This window comes from Sabethes cyaneus, chromosome 2, assembly GCF_943734655.1.
Source record: "Sabethes cyaneus chromosome 2, idSabCyanKW18_F2, whole genome shotgun sequence".
Lineage (NCBI taxonomy): Eukaryota > Metazoa > Arthropoda > Insecta > Diptera > Culicidae > Sabethes > Sabethes cyaneus.
The window spans coordinates 51,942,141-51,964,764 of record NC_071354.1 but is presented as its reverse complement, the minus strand read 5'-3'; the positions used below and the strand labels follow the sequence as shown (position 1 = coordinate 51,964,764).

Sequence of the window (22,624 nt, the reverse complement as noted above, 5' to 3'; positions counted from 1 at the left end):
AGGCTAGGAGGATAGGGTTACAAATCAATGCATCGAAAACCAAATATATGGTACGAAGAGGCTGGAAGAACTGGAAGTGGTTGCTGAGTTCGTATATTTGGGATCTCTGGTCGTCGCCGACAATAATACGAGTAAGGAGATCCAACGACGCATTCAAGCCGGAAACCGAGCCTACTATTCCCTCCGCAAGACGCTTCGATCAAAGGATATACACCACCGCACAAAGCTGACGATGTACAAAACGCTAATCAGTAGTCCTCTTGAGACTTGGGACAGTAACTTTGCTTACGAAAGACATGCGTGCACTAGCCGTATTTGAACAAAAGGTGTTGCGGAATATTTTTGACGGAGTACAAACGGAAAGCGAAGAGTGGCGGAGGCGTATGAATCACGAGCTACAGGCACTGCTTGGAGAGATTCCTATCGTACACCTGGCGAAAGTTGGGAGATTACGGTGGGTCGGCCACGTCGCAAGGATGCCGGACGACTGTGCAGTGAAATCCGTCCTCTTCAAGAAGAACTTCACCGGCACCTGGAATCGAGGGCCTCAATGTGCTAGATGGCTCGACCACGTTGAAGCCGACTTGCGTGTGACGAGATGCACAACGAATTGGCTTGATACGGCAAGAGCCACCCCGGCTCTTGCTCTCGGCTGCTAAAGTAAAGTAAGTAAGTAGTCTTAATTTTGTGACCATTTACTTTACTGACAACTATTACTACTCACCATGTACATCATGGCAACGTTGTCACATATCACTAACGTACCAAGATAGATACATTCTTCGACCACTTTAAAAGTATGTCCATATACCATCACCGCAATTCCAATACCCGAAGAGCTACCACACTTTCTACCGGCTAGCACATATTTCATTTTGGCACAGTGGATGTTACGGCCTATCCACGCAGTTTCCTTAAGATACGTGTAGGCCTCTTTCACAGCTCAAAGATTAAAGGCTTCTTTGCTGCTTTACCCTTTGACTAGCACTGTCCAATGGCAATGCTATGTTGAACAGTACCTTGCTTCAAACCATCTACGTCATAAACTCACATCCTATATCTCACCCGCTATTCTGACGCTTGATTTTGATTCACCACAGCTCATTTTGCTTAACTGAATCATACGCCGCCTAGAAGTCTATAAACGAATGATGAGTCCGCAAGTTGCATTCCTGGGAGTCATGGAGGATCTGTCGCAAAGTGTGCATTTAGTCGTGAATCCTTATGTCGAAGCACCGTTGCATCCTGATGTCAAAATGTTTCTTTCTAATTAGATTGACAAATTTACATTTCATTCTATTATTCTTTAGTACAAATTTAATATATTTTGATATACGATACTGATAAGGTTTTCGCTATTGTCGAATTAATTTGATTCGTTGTACCTAATTCTTTGATTCAAAACTTTACAGTTCAATAGTTTGTTTGTAATTTGAATTCTATTTGAAATTATTTCATTTTCAATATTTTTAAACTATAGTGTTTTTGAAGCGAAAACAATGCAGTACTAAATTGAACTAAGACAACAGATTATTTACTAATGATTACTACACGTTCGTAACATTCTTTGCAAAACGACTGATTCTTACACTTTCCGTGCTAAAGCAATTCACTATTTTTCCTCTGCCTCTGCTTCCAGCATCGCCTTGAAGGAGAACGGCTGGAACGGATATCCCAAGCCTTCGTAAAATTTGGACATGAACTCCACCCTGAAAATGCAAATGATGCTTGTTAGTGAAAACCAATTTACCGCTTTAAACCATCAACAAAATCATCACCAGTGAAGACGCAGCGTGTGCAGGAAGGCCGACAGACCTTCCATGCCGACGAGGATACCGATGGTAAGCACAGCCCACGGCCAAAACACCACCCAAATCATGATGGCACCGGTGTAACTATCGGATTTGAGTCCAATGTGGAACACCATTGTGTACAAAACTTCCGAGAGCTCTGCAATAAGGGGAAAAAGTTTGAATATGGCAAGCTGTTTACCGTAATGATTCTCAACTTACGGGCATGAGCCAGCGATAGAGCCCACAGACGCAGGTAGGATGCAGTGTGCGAGATGGTGCTGAGAATGTACTCTATTGTGTGAATTGCCTGGTGGATGAAGATTTCGCTCATCGGCTCATCATCGTGGCCACCGTGCTTGGAGGCAGCCACATGATTCCCGTCGGCATGCTTTTTTCTTGTAGCCATAATGTAAAACGGTTTAGCCAACAACAGCCAAGGAATGCACAGTAACGATATAAAGATGAAAACCATTTGAATGGTATCCTGACCATCGAACATGAATTCTTTGCAGCCAGGTAACGGTTCCTGTTCCTTGAAGAGCATCATGTTAATAAACATAATCAGCACGGATGGGGCACAACCCGGCTTTAGTGGATCTTCTTCGGTCACTGCGGTGTATTGAACCCATTTGAAAAACATCATGAAGCACATGTACAAGAAGAGCAGAATGAGGAAAAGCAATTGCGGCAGGAACTCCAGCAGGATGTTGATTGGCTTACGGAAGTGTATGTGGTTAACTACACTCATACAAACGCCAAAGATCATGTGAACTACACCGAAAATGATTGACAATTTCATCTTGAACGAGTTTAGGAAGATGATTTTGTTCGATGCAAGCATCCACGTTGGATCCAATCCGTACCAGTAGATAGTTTCCGAATAGAATTCACGAGGATCCAACTGTAACTCCTTGTTTGTCATAACAGTTGAAGTGTTGTAGTGAATTGTCCACGAAGATCCAAATATGTTCATAGTTTTGGAGAATATGTCGTTATAAACAAAGCCGGTGTACATCGAGAAGCATCCCATCAGTAGGATAATATAACGACCACCGAAGAATAACTGCCAGATTTCGTCCTTGTTTTTGCTTAGGCTGGTTTCATAGACGACCATCCATAGACCAAGCAAGAAAAGTATAACTCCGTGTCCCAAATCACCAAACATAATGGCGAACAGGAACGGGAACGTGATGATGGTGTACAAGCCTGGATTGCACTCACGATAGGAAGCAATTCCGTACGATTCGATCAAATTCTGGAATCCTTGGGTGAACTTGTTGGTGCGATTAAATGTTGGTGGATTTTCCGTTGTGGAAATGACGTTCAAAAACGATGGAACGGTGCTGCCTACAGCCGATGAACCCTTGATCAAAGCATTCTTCACATCCTGCAGATTGGCCGTCGGAACCCAGGCCTCACCGAATAGACATTTCTTCGAAACATCCACATTGAACATGTTCAACGTATGATAGATGGCCTTAATCTTTTTGGCGATGATTTCCCACTTCGGAACCTCTTTGGCAACGCTTAGCAGCACGCGTTGGCGCTGGTCCTTGGTCTGGTTGATGACCATGTTCAAGTCCTCGATGCGAGTGCGCACGCCTTGCAGCATTTCCGAACGTTCGGAGTAATCGTTCGGGCAGGGATAAAGCGATGCATGGTAGCTGTAATAATAGTTAGAGGGAATTTTGAATTTCCTATTAACAACCGTTGTAGGTGATGTTTCACATACCCGCTGCAGACCTTCTTGACACGGCTCTTCAGCTGTTCACCTTGGAAGAAAGCGACAAAAACAATTTTGTACACCTCATCACCCTGCAATGAGTAAGTAGCATAAATTAGATATGAGTTTTGTAAAAAAACATCTGATCGAATTCTTTTGACTTGACTAAGTAAAATGTGTTATTCACTATTGTTATTACGGAGATTCCACCGTTTTAGACTTCCACGCAAAATTATTAGCGTGATTATTGTCTGCGTGTCCCACAAACGTTTGTAATTGAACTATGAGTTTTTAGTTATTGCCTCACCTCCGTACCTCTCCTTGTTTGATAAGCATATCTTCAATGTATTGGTAAATACAGGATAATTATTATTAAAATATAACTTTGCGTAGGACGGTAGGACTCGTCAAATTGCTGCAAGGCACAATAAATTAACATTGATTTACCAACTCTTCAAAGTTTGTGATCTCGCTTTAGTTATGCCACACTAATTTCCACTGGTGTAGATGAAGCCACAGGCTTTTTAAGAATTGATTCTACCTTGTTTTAATATGTAATATGTTAAATATATTTATTATACTAAAAATCACCCAGTTAACTTCGACCTTCGAGGTAGGATGTTGGTCTAACATGCCAGTCGTGGTATGTTCGAATCTCGGCTAGGCGGTGCTGCTAGATAGAGTCAGTAGGATCGTTGCACTAGCCCCGTAATTGTTCTATACTTTAACAGCCGATAAAGAAGTGTCAAGTCTTAGAAAGACATTTAAGCCCAAGGCTATGCATTTTATTATACTGAAACATTCCAAACCAAAAAACGGTACCATAAAACGGGGCAACATTGATCAGTTCAGGAAAGTAGGCAGAAATTTTTTATTTCACTTATTTATGAGCAGGGTCTAATTGATCAGTCAGATTCTTTGAACTGATCTCGTTCCTCTCAATCTATCTTCCTATCCTTATCTCCATTCTTTCTCTTTTTTCTGCCTTTTCTTCTGCGCCCTTGTTTACCTTTCTTTATTTTTTTTCCTCATTCATTTATCTCCTCGCTTCAGATCTCTTACTCTCACTTTTTCCTTTCTCTTAATTTAATCGTTATCTTCTCTTGATTAGTCGCTTATTCCATTGTGTATCATTTTCATTCTTCTTCTCCCTAACTTTGTTTTGTTCGCTAATCTCTTCTTTCTTTTCCAACATTTTTCGGCTGTCTCTCTTACTGATGTTTTTCCTGCTTTCTCTCTATATTTTCTTTGCCTACATATTGCTCTACTTACTTGTACTTTTCATAACCTATCTATTTCTCTATCTTACTTTAGCTTTCCTCTCTCTTTACTGACTTCTCCATCATTTCTCTCTCCTTTGCTCTATTTTTTCTCTCTTCTCTCTCGTCTCCCTCACTTTCCTCTTATTACTCTTTTTTCTCCCTCTTCTCTTATTCTTTTCTCTTTTCTCTTCTCTCCTTCCCCTTTTCTTTTTCTTCTATTACATTTCTTTTGTTATTTTTTCTTATCCGCTGTTCTTTCTCAAGTCACATTTTTGTTGTATAATAGCTTATCAAGCCCTTGTTCTACGGGAATTAGCAGTACAATAATTTAATAAGCTAATATGTATACTACAATCTTTTACCGACTGGTGATTCACTTAATGGAAACTTTTTCGGCTTCGCAGTCACAGTAAATAAGCAGAAAAAACGGTGTTTTTCTCTTCTACCAACGTTTCGAAAAATATGTATTCTTTATCAAGGCTCTAAAATAATCAAAATAATCAAAAAAACATTTTTCAATTTGTTCTTACAAAATTAATATAAACTTTTTTACCGAGAATGGACCATTTCTTTGTCAAGTGGTTCATCATTGCACGGTCACTATATCATCGCATGTACATATTAGCCTAACAATATTTAAAAAGAGAAACAATATTAGCAACTAGGAACAAATTTTACAAGCATTAAACTATTACAATATAATTTTCAAACACACTTCAAAACTAAAACTTCGAACTCGTAGCACTTTTTGAAAAAACTAACGAAAAAACAAAAGGATTGCTGTAATAAAAGAGTTTACATGCAAGCTTGAGCACAATTTTTATTGTGTGCAAGTTTTCGTTGTGCTCAGTTATGTCTACTAGTAGCTGTCACTTTCGCTGTCATCAATCATCTGACATTTCCCGATGTTTTGTTTTTATTCTTACTCTGCTTTACACTTTGTAACACTGCTGCATACGTTGAGCTTAAGTTTTCAACATCACTACGTTTGTTTACCGTATGATCGGTCGTGATAATGTGGCACATTTCCAGCACATTCAGCGCTGCAGTCTGTCGATGTTCATCCATATGTATACAACAAAAATGTTACATAGGCTCCCTTTTTCGGGAAATTGCCATAAAGGTTTGAGCTAAAAGGTAAATACACTCAAGTCGTTTGCATATGGTTTATTTTTACTGTTTTTGAAGCAATACGTATTATTTTTACGACGACGTTTACGTTGATTTATGAATTTTATATAGTTGTTTTTTCGCTCAAGCAGCAATTTAAGTTTTATTACTTTCTTTTAGTGGTTTTCATTCCCAATTACATAAATGAGTTCTATGAGTTCTGCTTGAACCTGCTGACGACCAGTTTTAACGTGGTAATAAAGGCAATCACAATAAATTTGCTTTATTAAGAGTTTTATTATGGTTGTATGGCTAGCTATAAGTAGGTTTTGAATTGTATCATCTCGATATTACGCAACTCCATGAAAAAACCAGAGGTTATGATCAACACCGCAATAAAACCTTTATAAATTTCAAATAAAACTAAGCGGTTTTAGAATTGTCACCAGGGCGGTGAATTTTTCTTTTACGTCGAGTTTTGAAATAACACGGTTTACTTTTACGACTATCAACGCAGTTTTTTTACGCGTCATGTATCTGTATAAAACAGACTTGTGCGTATTATGAAATTTTATAGTTTTATGTTCTCCGAAGAGTCCGATCTTTGACTCAAATTTGTTTGAAAAATTTGGAAATCTTCAACGCGAAGAGGAGAAGAATTTACTGTGATTTTAGAAAAAGCTAAGAAAGTAAAATGGGAAAGAGAAGCAAGATAGGAAGAGAGGGAAGAACATGACGAATAGGAAAAGTACCAAAGCAAAGCCGAGCCTTGGGTCTAAACGACTTTAAGCTTTGACCCTTCTATATCGACAGGTTCCGCAGCCGGTTATTAGAGTACAGGGGCTAATGCAATGATCCTACTGACTTTTGCTTGTAAGACCAGCAGCGTTGACTGGACGATGCCAGAAAAGGAAAAGGAGGCGAAAATAAAAGAGAAGAAGACAAGCAAGGAAGGAAAATTAGAAGAAAAGAGAACGAGAAAGGAGAGCAACAAAAAAACAATAAAAAGAGAGAGAAAGAAACAGCAGATGGAAACACGATGGGATAGAAAGATGGCAAAAAGATCCGAGAGAGATAAGTTAAGAAATAGAAAGAAGAAAGAGTGAAGATAAAGAATAAGGGAAAAGAGAAAATAATTATGAAAGAAAGATAAAAGAGAGGAATGGAGATAATGATGGAGACAAAAGGAAAGAAGAGAGGAAAGAAATAAGGTATAAGAAGAGAATTGAGAATGAGAGAAAAGGAGTGCGAGTTAAGTAAAAAAACAGAACAAAAGAGTAAAGCATAGCCATGGGTATAAACGATCTTCAGAACTTGACCCCTCTTTATTGACAGACTTCGCAGCCGGTTATTAAAGTACAGAAAAATTACGGAGCTAGTGCAAAGATCCTTTTAACTCTGTAGCGGTACCGCCCAGTCGAGACTCGAACATACGACAACTGGCCATACCATGCTGACCCCGGAGCTAACCAAGGGCGGTAGGAAAAAAAGAGAAGAAAGTTAAAGAGAAATAGAGAAGCAAATAGGAAAGTAAAGAGAAAGTTAATGCAAAGATAGGCGAAAAAAGACTGAAAAACCTAAAGCAATAGATAAGCAAGAAAGGATAGAAAAAGAGGACGAATGACTGGTTAACAGAAAAGAAAAACAAGCTGGAGTGAAAAATAGCAATACAGATAGGAACGCGTTAAGAAAAAAAATATAAAGAGAAAAAAGAAAAAAATATAAAAGTTGCAGATATTGGGATGTGAGTGAGAAACGAGGGAAATAAAGGGAAAGACGGACTGAGTAGTATAGTAGTGAAAGAGGATAGAGAATAAGAAAAAAGTGTGAAAGGAAACAAAAGATTACTCGGTGTAGAGTAGAGAGAAGGAGAGAAGAGAAATACAAGGAGATAGTGTGAAAGAGAGACTTAAATTTCGCGCTCACCAAAATCTATTGGATTTGAAAAAAATTCAAGTTGCTTTAATTTTCAAGAGCTCGACAAACATGTGAAACGGATCTGGTTGATCCAAAAAAATGTATGAACTATGTCATAGTTTTGCATAATTTTCTATGAGATATACCCGGTAAGGGACATTTCCGTAGTTACAAGATTACAAAGTCCGCTTAGCATGCGGGACAAAAAAAAAAATTTTGAAAAATAATTAAAAATTATTTTCTAGAACTCACGAATTAACGCGAACTAATTGAAATACTTATGCGTGACGTTAGACAAATTATTGTAGAACTAATCCTTTTCCAATTAGTTCGCGTTAAAATGTTCAGTTCATGATTTCATTGTGAAGTTCCATAGGTCTCTTTCTTTACGTAGAATTCTATATTAATTTTATGAAGCCTCTTGGTGGGCCATCTCATAGTTCATGCGAGCTGCAGGTGGTAATGATTATTATCCGAATAACTGGAAACACTGTTGCTTAGATGGTTAAATAGTCCAAATCAATAAGTAAATAAAATAAAATTCTATATAGATGCGAATAAACTAAATGAATCGTTTGTTAGAAACGCCATTTTTTTTAAATTGTTCATCAACTTCAAAGCATTACAGCTTGATTTATTTTATTTGGTCGGCCTCCAGCACACCGAAGAGCTATTGGGCATTAAAGCTTGAACTCGAATCACAATTTTGATGAAAATATAAGTCTACACAGAACATTCTTGATGTTGCTATAGAACTTCATATAAAAACAGTATTAGAATCAGTTCAAAATTTTGAGAAAATCAGTTTTGTTGTTGTTTTCCAACAATTATGTAGAATGGATTTGTGGCGTTACTCAAACAATTTACAAACGATTTAAAAACGCTATCAATGCTAAGGACTCAAGTTTAAGCGAGGCCTAAGAATAATCAGAAGAATGCTAAGAGTAAATTGATAGAATTGTTGAAGGGTGATGTCTTCGAAATTACATGTCCCTTTTCATTTTGTAAAAAAAGTCGCATCTTTTGATTATGATTTTTAGTAGTATAGTATAGTATAATTTTCAATGAGTTTGGGTTTGAACTTCCTTCAGTAAAATAATAAGTTAGCACTGCTTTAATTTTTTTAAGAAAGGATTGGTTCAGAATATAATGAAAACCCTGTCCCTCTTCATTTAATTGTTAACGATAATTATGATATCAAAAAGTTTCATTGATCATATAATTCATGATCGATAACGATTTTTACAGACTAGACTAAATAGCCTAAAACTAATATGTGTAAGTTTATGTCAAGATTTTTGCACTAAATTGGAATAATATGTCGATAGAAATAAATTGCTTTTCATAAAACACTAGAGATTTCGAAACAAAAATAAAAAATAGTTCTTTCAGCTTTGATTGAAGTATCTATAACATAGTTCGACGAAACAAGTTATTATGACCTTCATTTGCGTAATACCAATATGAAAGAATGCAAAATATTTTGTTAGGTATCATTTCAATAAATTGCATTACGTAAATGCATCACAAGACACAAAATTGCTTCACATTCATCACTTCCCCTCACTAGTCACCTCAGTTTATACTTACCGAGCGTGGATCCGTCAGCGGCTTATCAATCGGTGCCTGACGTAGAAAGACGTTACCACGTGATACGCGCCACAGCATTCGTTCGAAGCCAATAATGCGCTCACGTGGGATAACTCCGGCCACGAAGCCTAGCGGTTTGTTTTCGTTGTACGGATCTCCACCGGTGCCTTCCAGGTTTTGAGCGGCGGATTTTTCCGTGAAGAAACCCTGTGAAAAGTGGATTTATCATTGAAAAACTCAAACGATTGCTTCTACGTTTTTTTTCATTTTACTTGTGTCTTTTCCAAAACACTTTTCAATTCGGTGAGCTCCATGATGTTCTGCAGCAAAGCGTTGCTGTTCTCGGACAGCTCAATGATTTCGTTTTCGGTTTTCTCCAGAGCTGCCTCCAGATCGATAATTTCCCGTGAATTGGGAGTTCTTGGAACATTCTCCGACAGATCCGGCATGGGGATTTCGTCTTTGCTAAGCTCCTTCCGGATGTAGATGATCTTCCGTTCCATCTCCTCGCAGCGCCGGATTTCGCTGGTATATTTTCGTTGGAACACATTTACGTCCGCGTTGAGCTGTAAGTAAGGGTACATTTTTAAAAGTTGTCCTTTCAGAAAGTGTCAGAAAATTGACCGTACATCACGGAACTGAGCAACTCCAAGTTCACCAAGCTCCGCCAACGAAGGATAGGCTGCTTCCGGTTGGATGAGCAGTTGGACCAGGTCCATCTGCTCGCTTCTAAACATGGCCCCCATGGTGAAAAATCGGTATTACGGCACTTCACCCACTAATTCTAATTCTATCAAGTATCGAGCCGTCTAGAGTTCAAGTATTCTCCTACCGTTGCGAGTTACCGAAGCAAACTGAACGGGTACCTCGCAAAGTAATTACACTCGTCAGCTGCTCCTCCAAGTGATGCTTTATCATTTTCATCATCTTTTTTTTCAGTTTTAAATGGCACTTGGCAGTGATAAATGGGGCTTATCATGGGGACATTTACGTACCTACCGCTCGTACGAAGAATTGCCTCATTCAAAGTGTTCCCCGTACGAGTGCACAGCGGCGAGGCGGCACGCAGCGCGGTGCGATACAATGTCAGATAACGTGGTCACGGGACGCCCATCTCAAAGGCCACCGGCGACAAGCAGACAAACGGCGATCATCGAACGGTGGGAGATTGCTACCTTTGGCGGTTTGTGTATTGTTTGGAGCTTGTGAACGGCCATCTGAAAGCGGGTCTCGTGATGTATGTAGCTACTACATCTTAGTGTAAATAGTACCCAGACTGAACTTCTGCTTCTAATATTTATGTGCGTACACCTTATGTTCGAGGTTTGTCAAACAAGAACATTGCTCAAGTATGATTCGGTGTACTATACCCTAATTGGTTGAATAGCCATCTTATCTTGCCAGCCGAATAACACGGCTGATACCGTCCCGAGTAGCACGCATTATTAAAAATTGATCTGAATTCCACAAGAATTTCGTATTAAATTTGATACAATAGTTTGTAACAAAATCATAACTTGGTTATGTCTAAATCATAGATGAATTTTTATGAATTTACTTTCGTTCTTCGGATGCTAGTTTTACAACTTCATACTTGTAGGGTGCAATCAAAAGAAGTTAGGGAATAACTGATAAGCTGCTCAGATATATTTCGAATTTACTTGAGCTTAGGGGAAATGCTTCAGCGTATTAGTCAATCGCGTTCCAAATCCGATTGACGTTGTTTAATCAATCAATATTTACTCAGTATAAAAATAACTCTAACACGACGAAGCTCAACGAAAGTTGAGTTCAATAACTAAGAAACCATTTTCATAAGCAATATCTTCTTAAGCCGGTACAAAACAAAACCAACTGTGGTCAGTTGGCTTGAGCCATCATTTTGTTCCAACCCGTAGGCTATTCCCGTAGGCAAATTTTTTAATTAATATTTCCAGTCCCGGGTGATTTTTTTTTCAACCCTCAGGTATGGATTTCGAGATTGAAAAGCCAATTATTATCGTATTATATATCGTCAAGGCATTGTGTTATCGAAGCATTATCGAGCCTAAAATGAAATGCAGACGCACATACATTCTACAAAATTGCCACAGGCAGAATGCACAATGGGGTCATTATTTCACACCGCACTGCCCTCCCTGGTGGCTATCCTCTTTCAAGCGTTTCAGTTCATGTGATGATACAGGGGCGTTGTAGCGGAAAAATTCAGTGGGTTTTTGCTGTGAGGTGCCAAGAAAAGTTGCTGAAAAATGTTGGTTACTTTTTTGTTGAATGATGTGCATATATGTGCTTATCCTTTGTCTGGCTACATGCATCAACACAAACCACCGATTCAACTTAGAACAAGCATCAATTCTGGATCACAGCAACAAACCAACACGACTACCGATACTGGAAGTATGTCATATAATGACTACGAACAACATCAACAAACGCACCGACACAGATGGAATCAACATATGTTATACGGGAATACTAAAGACACTAAAACAAAATAGTAGAAAAACAACCACACAGGCAAACACTAACACAGAAACGCAGGACCAGGCACAAACACAAACAAACATCACGAATACAAACCAATAAAAAGTAGCACAATTAAAATCAAGCCAATAGTAAAAGTATCGTGCCCAATATAGGAAGAACAATTCACGACCGGTTAAAATAGTAATTAATATAACGCAAACAAATGACAGTTACCAGTAAGTCTAAACAATATTGTATACACAATTAGAAATCGTTACTAAATTCTGATTAACTCAAACATTATATAGTAAAACAAATTGTACCAAAATCCAAAACCAGACAACACTGTAGGCTAAAAGAATTCAGACAAAAACGATCAACACTTTGTAAGTACCAAACTAATTATAAATCAGACAACAACTGCTAATAAAAGTACCCGTTCGTAGAAGCCCTGATGAAGATCCAAATCCGGATCGAAACGTTAGCGTAAAAGACAATTAGAACGTCTACTATAATTTAATCACTGAACGGCCAAAATCCCAATCATTCGATACTTATATATCAGTAGAAAAATACTAGTGGATTTCTTCCATCTATCGTGGACAGACAGAGTGTACCCTTAGTGGTGGTACTTGAATAACATGCGCCCTTTAATATGCACCTGAGTTATATGGTTTGCTTGAAATGAACATTCCTTATTTCAGCGGTAAGTTGGAATAGAGAAAATCTTTGTAAAAATTAGTAGAAACATTCTGCCAGATTTGCTAAAATTTTCAGACTAAAACTTAATACTGCATGCCACTGAAATAGGTATTGTATTCTATCGGTTTTCGGTATCATCCATCTATGAATGTACAAAATTTAAGTCGTAGATATAAGATCAGTCCTTGCTCTCATGCAAACATAAAAAGCCAGTTTGTACAAATTTTCGTTACGGTAATTAAATGTTAAAGGAATTATCTCCGATGTGGGTCACGATTCCTCCACCGTAGGAACCGTACCATTATTGGCAAACCAACGATGTTAGAAAAAAGCCTTTCTCTTTAATAAATGATTCCAGGCATCATTTTTAAAAAGATTAAGAACATTGTAATCATATTGTATACTAATGTATATTCATGTCATCACTGTATTCCGATCAAAAATGTATCTATTTATACTATCAACAGGCTGGTACTATGCCCTAATAATTTTTGAATTGATTAGAATTATCTTAAAACTACATCAATTTACTTCTATGGATAAATTAAAATCAAACCGTTCTGCAACTTTATTCGGTGAAACCCAACGGTACTATTGTACATGTCATGATTCGTTCGCTTGCGGAAAGCTGTAGAAATCTCTAACATCGCAGAGTTCTTAGTTGTACTTGTAGTAGAATAGTGTTGATCTATGCTGAACATTCTGTTCTAGCAATAAAGGTGTTCTGTTCTAGCAATAAATATGAGAATAGCATGGGCAACTTTGCGACGGACAAGTAAAATATCCAAATTTATGAATTGGAAACGGCTTTCGCAACAGAGTAACCGAAAACGATCCCTCTATGGAAGGCGTCGAGCCTAGATTTCTAGAAGTCTGCCCGATTACATGTGAAAATATTACTGGAACGATAGTTTTCTATCAAGTAGTAGACTGCCGCTATTCGCATAACAGTTCCATTTTTATAGGAAACTCCTTAGAAAATGGGAATGATATGCGAGTAGCGACAATAGAGCTTGTAGTCGAAAGCGATAGGTTACTGTTTTCTTGACAAAGTGATGACAGTGCATTTGCTCGAGTTAACTTTCATACGGTTTGTTCATTTACCAAGTTTCCAACTATTGCTAAAGCACACGGGCACCAACGATAGAGCTGATTTGATAGAAGATTTTCAAATTCTCGGCGAAGGGCAAACGGGGAACTTTTAGTTTAAAAATCACTTCATTGATATAGAAAACAAATATCAACGGTCCTAGGTGGCTGCCTTGGGGAATACCAAATAGAGCAGAAAATTTATCAGAAAAACTGCCACTACCAGCCGATGACCAATGAGTTACGAATGTAACCAACTGATAACTCTTCCGCCGAATCTTAGCTTTCACAATTTGGTTATGGCGATTTCGTGGTTAATGCTATCGAGAGCTACTGTTCGTTTTAAAAAAAATTGAATCAGTTTGCTTATTTAGTGACTTCGATTTATTATTATTAGGTATTTATTGTATAAAAATTACAATTTTATAAAAATTGTATAAAAATTTTTTGTATAAAAAGTGTTCAAGACGTCATTGGCCACATTTAAACAGAATGTTCCAGATACCTTTACGGGGATCAGTTTCTGAATTTAACTAAAATACAACATGTGACATTTCTAAGTCGGTACTCAAAATTGCAAAACTAGTTTGAAATAGTTCATTTGTTGTCACATATAGTGTCCAGGATCACATTGGTCATACTCGGACACGTTCTGGGAGTGTTCCGGACATACAGGAAAGCGACCAGCTTCTGAGTCAAACAACCCCCATCATGCGACTTCACTATAAACTCAAGATAACAAATTACAATAAGGGGAAAAGGCCAGGAAGAGATTTGAGTCAAAAAGGACATTTTGAACAATTGAATTGAACGAGCACGTGAATTATCAAAACAACAACGAAACGTGGTCTTGAAAATACTACCGAGTCACCGACAACGCAAGGATCAAGGCATGCTGTGACTGTAATGCAGGGATGGGAGCTATCATTAAAAATCGTTACTGATAACTATCAGTAATTCCAGTACGTTACTGATAACTATCAGTAAATATCAGTAATTTCACTCATCAGGGCATTGAAGCAAAAAAATAGGAAATTGTAATATTATAACTGCGTTCTTCATTGTAAATTTACTTTGTAATTTACCAAGCGGGCTTTATGGAGGCTCGCGCAACTACGGACCAGATTTTTACCACCCTGCAGATAGGGAGCACATCGTGCCTACGCATCACACGAACCAGTCGATCATGACCAGCAATTGCACTTATTGGATGAACACGGTTTCCCAGATAAACTGACGCTACTGATCAAAGCTATTCGATCGAGTAGTGTGTTTTGTGCGCATCTCGGGTACACACCCTTCGAGACGCAGCGAAGGTTGAGATAAGGTGACAAGATGACTGATATCATGGCTAGGAACCTTGCGATGGTGGAGGCAACCTACGCCAGGTTGAAAGCAGTAGTCTAGGAAGATCAGATTAATAATAAATACGTCAAAGATTACATACATGAAAGAACGAGGCTCCAAGGAACCAAACGCGTGCCTCTCACGGATGGTAACCCTTGACGGCTACAAACCAGAAGTGGTAGATGGTTTCGTGTATTTTGGATGGCTGGTGACCGCGGACAACATTAGTATGGAAACCCAGCGGCGCATTCAAGCAGGAAATCGAGCCTGCTTTGCCCTTCGCTATACGCTACTATCAAGAAACATACGCTACCGTACGAAGCTGATAATGCACAAATGTTTTATTAGGTCAGTAGTTCTTTATGGACTCATAAGGTCGCTCATGGAGAATATACGCGCCCTTGCGGTGTCCGAACGAAAGGGTACTGCGGATATTTGGCGGAGTACAAACTGAAAGCGAAGAGTGGTGGAGACGGAGATTCAGGCATTGTTTGGAGAGAATCCCATCGTACATTTGGCGAAAGTTGATGGGCCAGACACGTCGTAAGAATGCCGGACGATAGTGCGACGGAAACAGTTGTATCCAACAACCTCGCTGGCACCAGGAACAGGGGGCTCAATGTGCAAGATGGCACGATCACGTCGAAAGTGATTTGTGACTTTTGAGACGACTGGAAAATTGGCGACGAGTGGCCAAAGTTCGAGTTAAATGGAGGTGACTGCTTGAATCAGCACGAGCTACCCCGGGTTTAGGCTACTGACGTTGACTACGATATATTGTGTCATCTACGTTTATCGTACGCAACTACCGACCAATAAGTTTATTCTAACTAATTTTTCTAACGGGACAAAGTTACTATATCAGTAAATATCAATAATAGCGAAGCCTTACTGATACTTAGTGATATTATTGCTTACTGATAACTATCAGTAGTTAATGATAGTTTTCCCATCCCTATTATGCGTTTATTCTTGCTTATTCAAGCATAAATAAATGCATATCAGTAACTTCAGCAGTTTTGAAACAAATTTTAGGTCACTTTTGTACAAATCGCTTGTAAAAGTATACTGTTATGTACATTCAAGTGATTTTATGACGATTTGGACGATTTGTTTCCAAAATCGGTTCAATATTAAAGAAAAATTGTTATGGCTTCAACAGCGTTTTTCGTAGGTGCACGTTTTTTGCAGATGTGACTGTCTTCCATTTATGGGCACTATAACTCTCTCTGGATCGGACTAGCGAGCAACACAATGCCCCTAAGCACAGCGGGTCTGCGGAGATTTTAAATATAAAGCCAAGTTGCCTGTTAGCTTTCGTCAGAATATACTTGTAGTGAGGTTTGAAGGTCAGTTCGCAGTCAACTCCTCCTGTAACTCCTATTTAAATCTCTAATTTAGTAAACCCACTCAAGCCAGTGTTCAGCAATTGAATAAGCAAATACGATCAGTTTCTGCCTGCAATGAAAGGTTATCAATCACATTGCATTTGTTGACGCTAAGTGTCAAAAAATTCCGAGAGCACCAACTCTGCATCACGATCTGCACACACACTAAAATTTATTTTTTACCGAACACCGCAATTTTTTGACGAAATTAGAACTGCTGAATGTTCGGTAAAAATTTCAGTGATGCCAAACGTTACTGAAGGTCTAAAAACGTTGATATCCATAACCGAAATTTTTACCGAACGTTCAGCAGTTCTAATTTCGTCAAAAAATTGCGGTGTTCGGTAAAAAAAATTCTCGGCCCTGTTTATAAAGTTCTGCCCGTAGGCGGTCGTTGCGAGTGGCTTTGTTGGTCTTCAGTAACCCGATTTCTCGTTTGACTTATTGGAAATCAGCTGCTGGAGCATTGTACGCGACGAGCGCTTCCAACAGTAAGCCTTCCAGAACGTTCGAGCAACATCTCAACGCTGCCTTCTACGCTAGCAACGTATGCCATCGAACATCCTAGAAACATCCACCAGTAAATATAGCTGAGCCTTCTCGAAGTTGCTCGAGGCCACGCAATTAATATAAATACGAGCGTTTTAACCAAGTAGCAGGCAGGCAGCCATGTTTTCGATGCCAACATGTTAGCGTTAGCGTAAACTAGAAATCATATATTCGTCACTCTTCACACAAGTTAGCTCTTCAGCTATCAGTGGGGCTCACGACTCCTGAGTCCGCCTGATGTTAGCTCACGTCAACGCAAAGCAAATGATATAAAGGTGCCAGTTAGCTGGTTTTAACCGAGAGCAAAGTCAGTCTAATTTCGAACATTGTAGAGCGAAGATCAAATAAAAGTAAATAGCAGCAGTGGAGAAAAGGTGTAAAGAAAATCACAGGCGTTTTCATTTCCATCATACTTCCTTGGAGCGGAATAAAGGCAAATACCACCAGGTCTTTTGAGAACTTAATTTGAAGAGTGAAGTTTTTCTCTTGATTGCCAATTCCGTTGCCAAACCTTCGGTGTTTACAGTCCACCGCTAGTCGTCCCCAGTTCCCAGCGCACATAAAACATAAAACAAACATTATTATTTTCCTTGGGCACTCCTAGACGGTGTTGAAAAATTCATAACAGCAAAAAACTCAATGAGATTTCAAGTACAAGAAAATTCAACCTTGATAACAAGCATCTAACTCACATATGGATTTCTCTCGCTATTATACGCGATTTCGCTATTATACAGCGATGTGATCCAAATTCAGCTGTGAGCATTTTACTTTATTCTTCCACAGCTGGCATTTCATACAACGAACCAGAGAGCGAAAGAGAATCTACCGTCAGAGAAAACAACAGCAGCGAAAGATGCCGCACACATTCATGAATTAAGATGGCAAATATATTGGTGGAATTTACATTTTTCCTTCGCGGGAATCGACATTTTCTTAACCGTTATGTGTGCGACAAAAAAAACACCTTTAGCAGGGCGACAAGGGTATTGATATTGTCATAACATCAACAATTTTAAACCGATATTGATAAAATAAGTGTCATTTGATTCGTTAATTTATCTAGTTTTGAATTATTTGGTCATTTGGCCATTAAAAGACATACGGGGCTCAAAATTCCGGAATTCCGACAGAGTGTCCGCTGTGAGGTAGAGAACTGATTGTATTGCAGGAAAATCAATCAAGCGGGCATAAAAACTCTAAAAATTCATACAATGAACTATTTCATATAACGAGATGAATCAGGTTGGCCATTCCGGAGTTGGTTCCTGTGGGGTCATGGGTGGCCAGTCTAGGATTGGAGGTAAAACCTAACAATATGGGTATCAAAGTTCTTGGAATTAGTTTGGTAGGTGATATTTTTAACATTTCGATGTATTTTGATTGGTTATTTCGAAAAGGGTTTCTACGGGATCCCAGATGATATCGCAGGATTCAAGATAATGCTTAGCATTATCAGAACAGTTCAAAACGTAGAACCAACCGTTATACATTTGGAACCAGTTCCAAAATTATTAATCAGTACTAAACTGGCCATATCAGTTCAAAACATCTAAAAGATCCGCTAAACCAATCCTAATATTGGGTTAGGCACTCAACTGGCCATCTGTAACCCTGCAGGAACCCAATTCTGGAATGGCCAATGCGATTTAAAGTCACCAATTTATATAATAAGATGAAAAAAGGGTCCACAATGTCAAGTTCAAAGCTAATAGGTTTGCTGAAAGCTGATATTCCTTCAAAACAAGCGGCTTCCCACGTTTTACCGGACATTGCTCCGGAATTACCGATTCCCGGGAACTACATGTCATTTGATGGCCAAATGCTTTATTTAATCAAAACTAGATATATGTACGAATCAAATGCCACTGGTTTCATCCAAATCGGTTCAAGATAGCCAAAGTTATGAACATAGCAAATCATGGGTACCCGGGTACCCTTGTCGCCCTCCTACGTAATAAAAAAATTCAAGTGCCTCTCATTGCTAATCCCCTTTATGGATATGCACCAAAAAACCCTCAATTACTTAAGATCAACGAGTTTTACGATGTCGCAAAATTTCAATGACGTATGTTTTAAATTGAATGAGTTATAACTATTTTAAAACTGAAAAGGTACCCGGGTACCCTGTTGCACACATAACGGTTAACTGGAAAGTAAGAAGCCTAATAAGAATTAGATAAATATGTAATTTAAATGTGTGTTTTAGTTTAATTTTGCGATTTATTTAGAGATTCATTCTCTCACGCTCACTCACAGTTACATATCGCACGAGAGAATTCCTATGATGTTCAACAACGAACTTGTATGTATATGTGCAGTTGAAGCAAAGCAGAATGTGATCAAGCCGGAAGAAATATGTGTGAGTTTTGTGCTTCTTGCCATGGAAACAGAAAACTCACGCGTGAGTTTTTCTGCATAGGATCAAGTTAACATGATTCATTGTTGATTTTGATTTTTGATGAGTTTTGAGATTTTGAGTTTTTACCATCACTGCTCCTAGATTATCTTCCGTTTCGCTTCCTTGTGAAACTTCGCCATTGAGGTGATTATAGAAGAACTGCTTTCACCTGACGACCACCTCGCTTTCGTATGTGATTAGATTCTCTCTCAAGTCCTTACACATGTCAGGTTTGTGTGCTGTCAGGTGTGTAGCTGTTACGAGATTGAATCACCATCGTCCGGTCTCGGAGTGTACTCCGAAATGCGCACGAAACATATCACTCGATCGAATGTAGGTCTAATCAGTCGCGTGCATGTCAGTTTGTCCGGAAAATCGTGCATTATCTGCCATAGTTAGTCTCGATTGACTGTATCGTATGCTGCTTTGAAGTCAATAAAGATGTGATGTGTGGGCACGTTTTGCTACTGCATTTTTGACAAGATCTGTTCAATAGTCAAAATTTGATACTCTGAAAAGCTTGTGCTACCGGTGACAGCCGGCATAATAGGATATGGAATAGTAACTGGTAAGCACGGCTTACCAGCGTTATGCCGCACAGCTTGAATTGAATATGTTCCCCTAGCTACGATACCTGCTAAACTGTTTCCTCTATACTTATAACTCATAATAAGCTTACAAACGACATAGGCTATCGGAGGTATCATAATTCAATTAAATAATTAAAAATGATAATTTTCCAAGGCAATAATAATTATCACTGCATACGAATTGCATTTTTTTTTTCAATTGCGTTGATGCGAAACGTGATATTTTTATTTTAACCCACCAATGAAACTCGTTTGCACGGATGCTACTGCTGGAAATGCATGGCATCCACAACTTTGTGGACTCTCTTCGGTTATTGGCCACAAGTGACACAATGTTTTAGTATCGGTTTTGTTTTGCACCATTTACTTCTTGATAAATGTTGTAGTAGGGACAGAAACCTAGTTGATGTTTTTGGTTTTAATCAAACCAGCATGTCTCCTAAGCACTAGAAATACAACCTTCAAAACAAGTTTAACCTTACAAAAATAGAAGGAAAGAAATTCTGCAAAATGCGAACCGACAGGAAACGAACAAAGGAAAATTCTTTCCGGAATAGGCTGCCGACGATTCTATTTCAATCAGAAAAAGTCCCCGCCAGTAAACGGTCTTTCGGCAGCTAGGCTGCCGTCGTTTATTCAAATTCGTCTATTAACAACTACAGTTGCGCAGCGCTGGCGCTGCTGGGATGGATTCAATTTCATCACATGTGGGAACGGGATCGAATCTAATCAAACACAATTGATGTTCCATTTTTCCTAGGAAATCTGCTGATTATCAGATTCAGTCGATACGTTCGACTCGAAGCATGAAATCTAACAACAGTCTGTCAGGAAGGAATGTCGAATGAAGGTTTCCTTTCCTATAGAAGGGACAACTTTTCCAGCAGTGTTTGGCCTGGAGATGAAGCTCTAAGTGTAGGCATAAAATGGAAGAAATTGGATACGGTATTGACTCGGGAATGTATTTAATCAATCCAGCATCGATTCGCGTTTAGTTCGTTCTTGTACCGCTACAATTGATGCTGGTGATGAAAATTCTCGGTTCTTTGATGCTTTGGGAAACAATGGCTCGTTTAAGCAAACGGATTCCGAAAGAAATTTATTGGATGGATATTTTACCGAATCATAGTGATATTTTATTTATTTCATTCGAATAAACTTTTAACTTTTGTAGTGCACTCATTCTCATCCCACTTTGAGATCTAACAAACACGGAACGTGTTATAGAGTCCTGTTTTCCATTTTTCGTGACAATGAGTCAGTGAAAAATACGCATTCAGCATTTATTTCTTCTTATCCGTGCACGGTTTATCAGTATTTCGTGCTAGTAGAGTAACCGAAATCATATTTTCCCCTATAAATTTTTCATCAATATTCGAAACACTCTACAATAGCTGTCGTATAAGAAGAAAACATTCTTCAATCGGTTAACCATTGCGATTGAACAACCTCGCTCTGAACACGCTGGAAATATGCTAAGCAATCAAAATATTCAGAGCGGAACAAATTTTCTTGCACAGGAGGCAGATGGCAGTTCGGTTCGCAATGTGGCAGGTTCCTAGCCACCGGCAGGCACGGTCCTGCTGAAGCCAGAAGCTGTATTAATTTGCGCTATCATCAGCTTTTTCGGTACACACGGACAACGGCGGCGGCGGCGGCATGCTGAACGAATTTCTTCCCGTGCAAGAGGGAAATCTTTGTCCTGACGTGCTCCAGCCAGTCCAGCTTCAGTCAGTCTGTTCGCGCCATAAAAGCTAATGGAAGTCTGGCACTGGCTAAGCTGAATCCCATGGGCGGGAAAATCTGCTCGTCGTACAATGGCCATATTTAAATATGTGCCAGTTTTTGCTTGTCTGCTATTCGGTGAGTGATGGATATTTCACGAAACAGGAAATATTATTTGGTGTTTTACAATATGCAAAAGCTTCTCGCAAAAAACAACTGAAGCGTTGTTGAATGCAAAAAAGCTCCATTAGGAGAGGCTATTGCTACCGCACATACGCACCACCCTCTCTGTACATATACCTAGCGCATCTTTCTTAGTTTTCCCCACGCAATTCATGATGCATACCATCTGCCAACCTAGCAGGTAAAAGCTGACCGAGTTAGGTTGTTGGGTTCGACAATAAAACTGGAATAACTTTTGCATTATGCTGAAAAACTTGTTCGAAAGTTTTTTTGCCTCCCGTGCTTGCTCGACATCCATTTGCTGCGATTATCACAGAAATGATAATGGGTTTTGCTTAGAGGGGTGTACCTACCTAGCTACCTAGGATTTTTTATTGAGGTCAATAGACGAAGACACGAATGTTGTACATTTTATTTATAAGTTTGTTATGAGCTGAGAAAATACCGGTGTTTTATTAGTGATGAACAAAGTTTTGCGTTTGCCCAGCTTGACATGTTATTTCCCATGTCTATTACGATTTTTGCTATATTTTCATCACTTACTAACAGTTATCTACGGTATTCTATTTAACTTAACCCGGTTTTGTTAAATTGTATGTAGAGCTAATAGTACGTCGGTGAAACTGCTGGCATGGTGTGGTGTGACGGACACTTAAATGGCGAAATTTTCTCCATTAGGCACACATTAAAACTTTGGCTTTAGATATAATCAAAATTCCTGCTCTGAATAGTACTGACATCGGGCTTGTTTAGTACATAGTTTGTGTGATGGCAATTTATGGGGAACTC

At 38.9% G+C, this 22,624-nt stretch overlaps 1 protein-coding gene across 1 annotated transcript; it reads right to left on the bottom strand.

Moving 5' to 3' along the window:
- Positions 1–1,349: 1,349 nt before the first annotated feature.
- Positions 1,350–10,226, bottom strand: LOC128738561 (V-type proton ATPase 116 kDa subunit a 1-like). The gene is made up of 7 exons (XM_053833787.1): positions 10,025–10,226; positions 9,668–9,961; positions 9,396–9,602; positions 3,526–3,608; positions 2,013–3,457; positions 1,779–1,950; positions 1,350–1,709 (listed from the first exon to the last, which is right to left on the bottom strand). The coding sequence occupies exons 1-7, from the start codon at positions 10,139–10,141 to the stop codon at positions 1,613–1,615; spliced, it is 2,415 nt and encodes an 804-aa protein (XP_053689762.1). The 5' UTR covers positions 10,142–10,226; the 3' UTR covers positions 1,350–1,612.
- Positions 10,227–22,624: the final 12,398 nt, after the last annotated feature.

Bases quoted from the DNA above. Each gene is read 5' to 3' on its own strand.
- LOC128738561 (XM_053833787.1), bottom strand. From the start codon at position 10,141: ATGGGGGCCATGTTTAGAAGCGAGCAGATGGACCTGGTCCAACTGCTC. The intron at 3,609-9,395 runs GTAAGTATAAAC...TACTCATTGCAG, and splicing joins CGCTGACGGATCCACGCTCG to GGTGATGAGGTGTACAAAAT. The intron at 1,710-1,778 runs GTGATGATTTTG...TTGCATTTTCAG, and splicing joins CACACGCTGCGTCTTCACTG to GGTGGAGTTCATGTCCAAAT.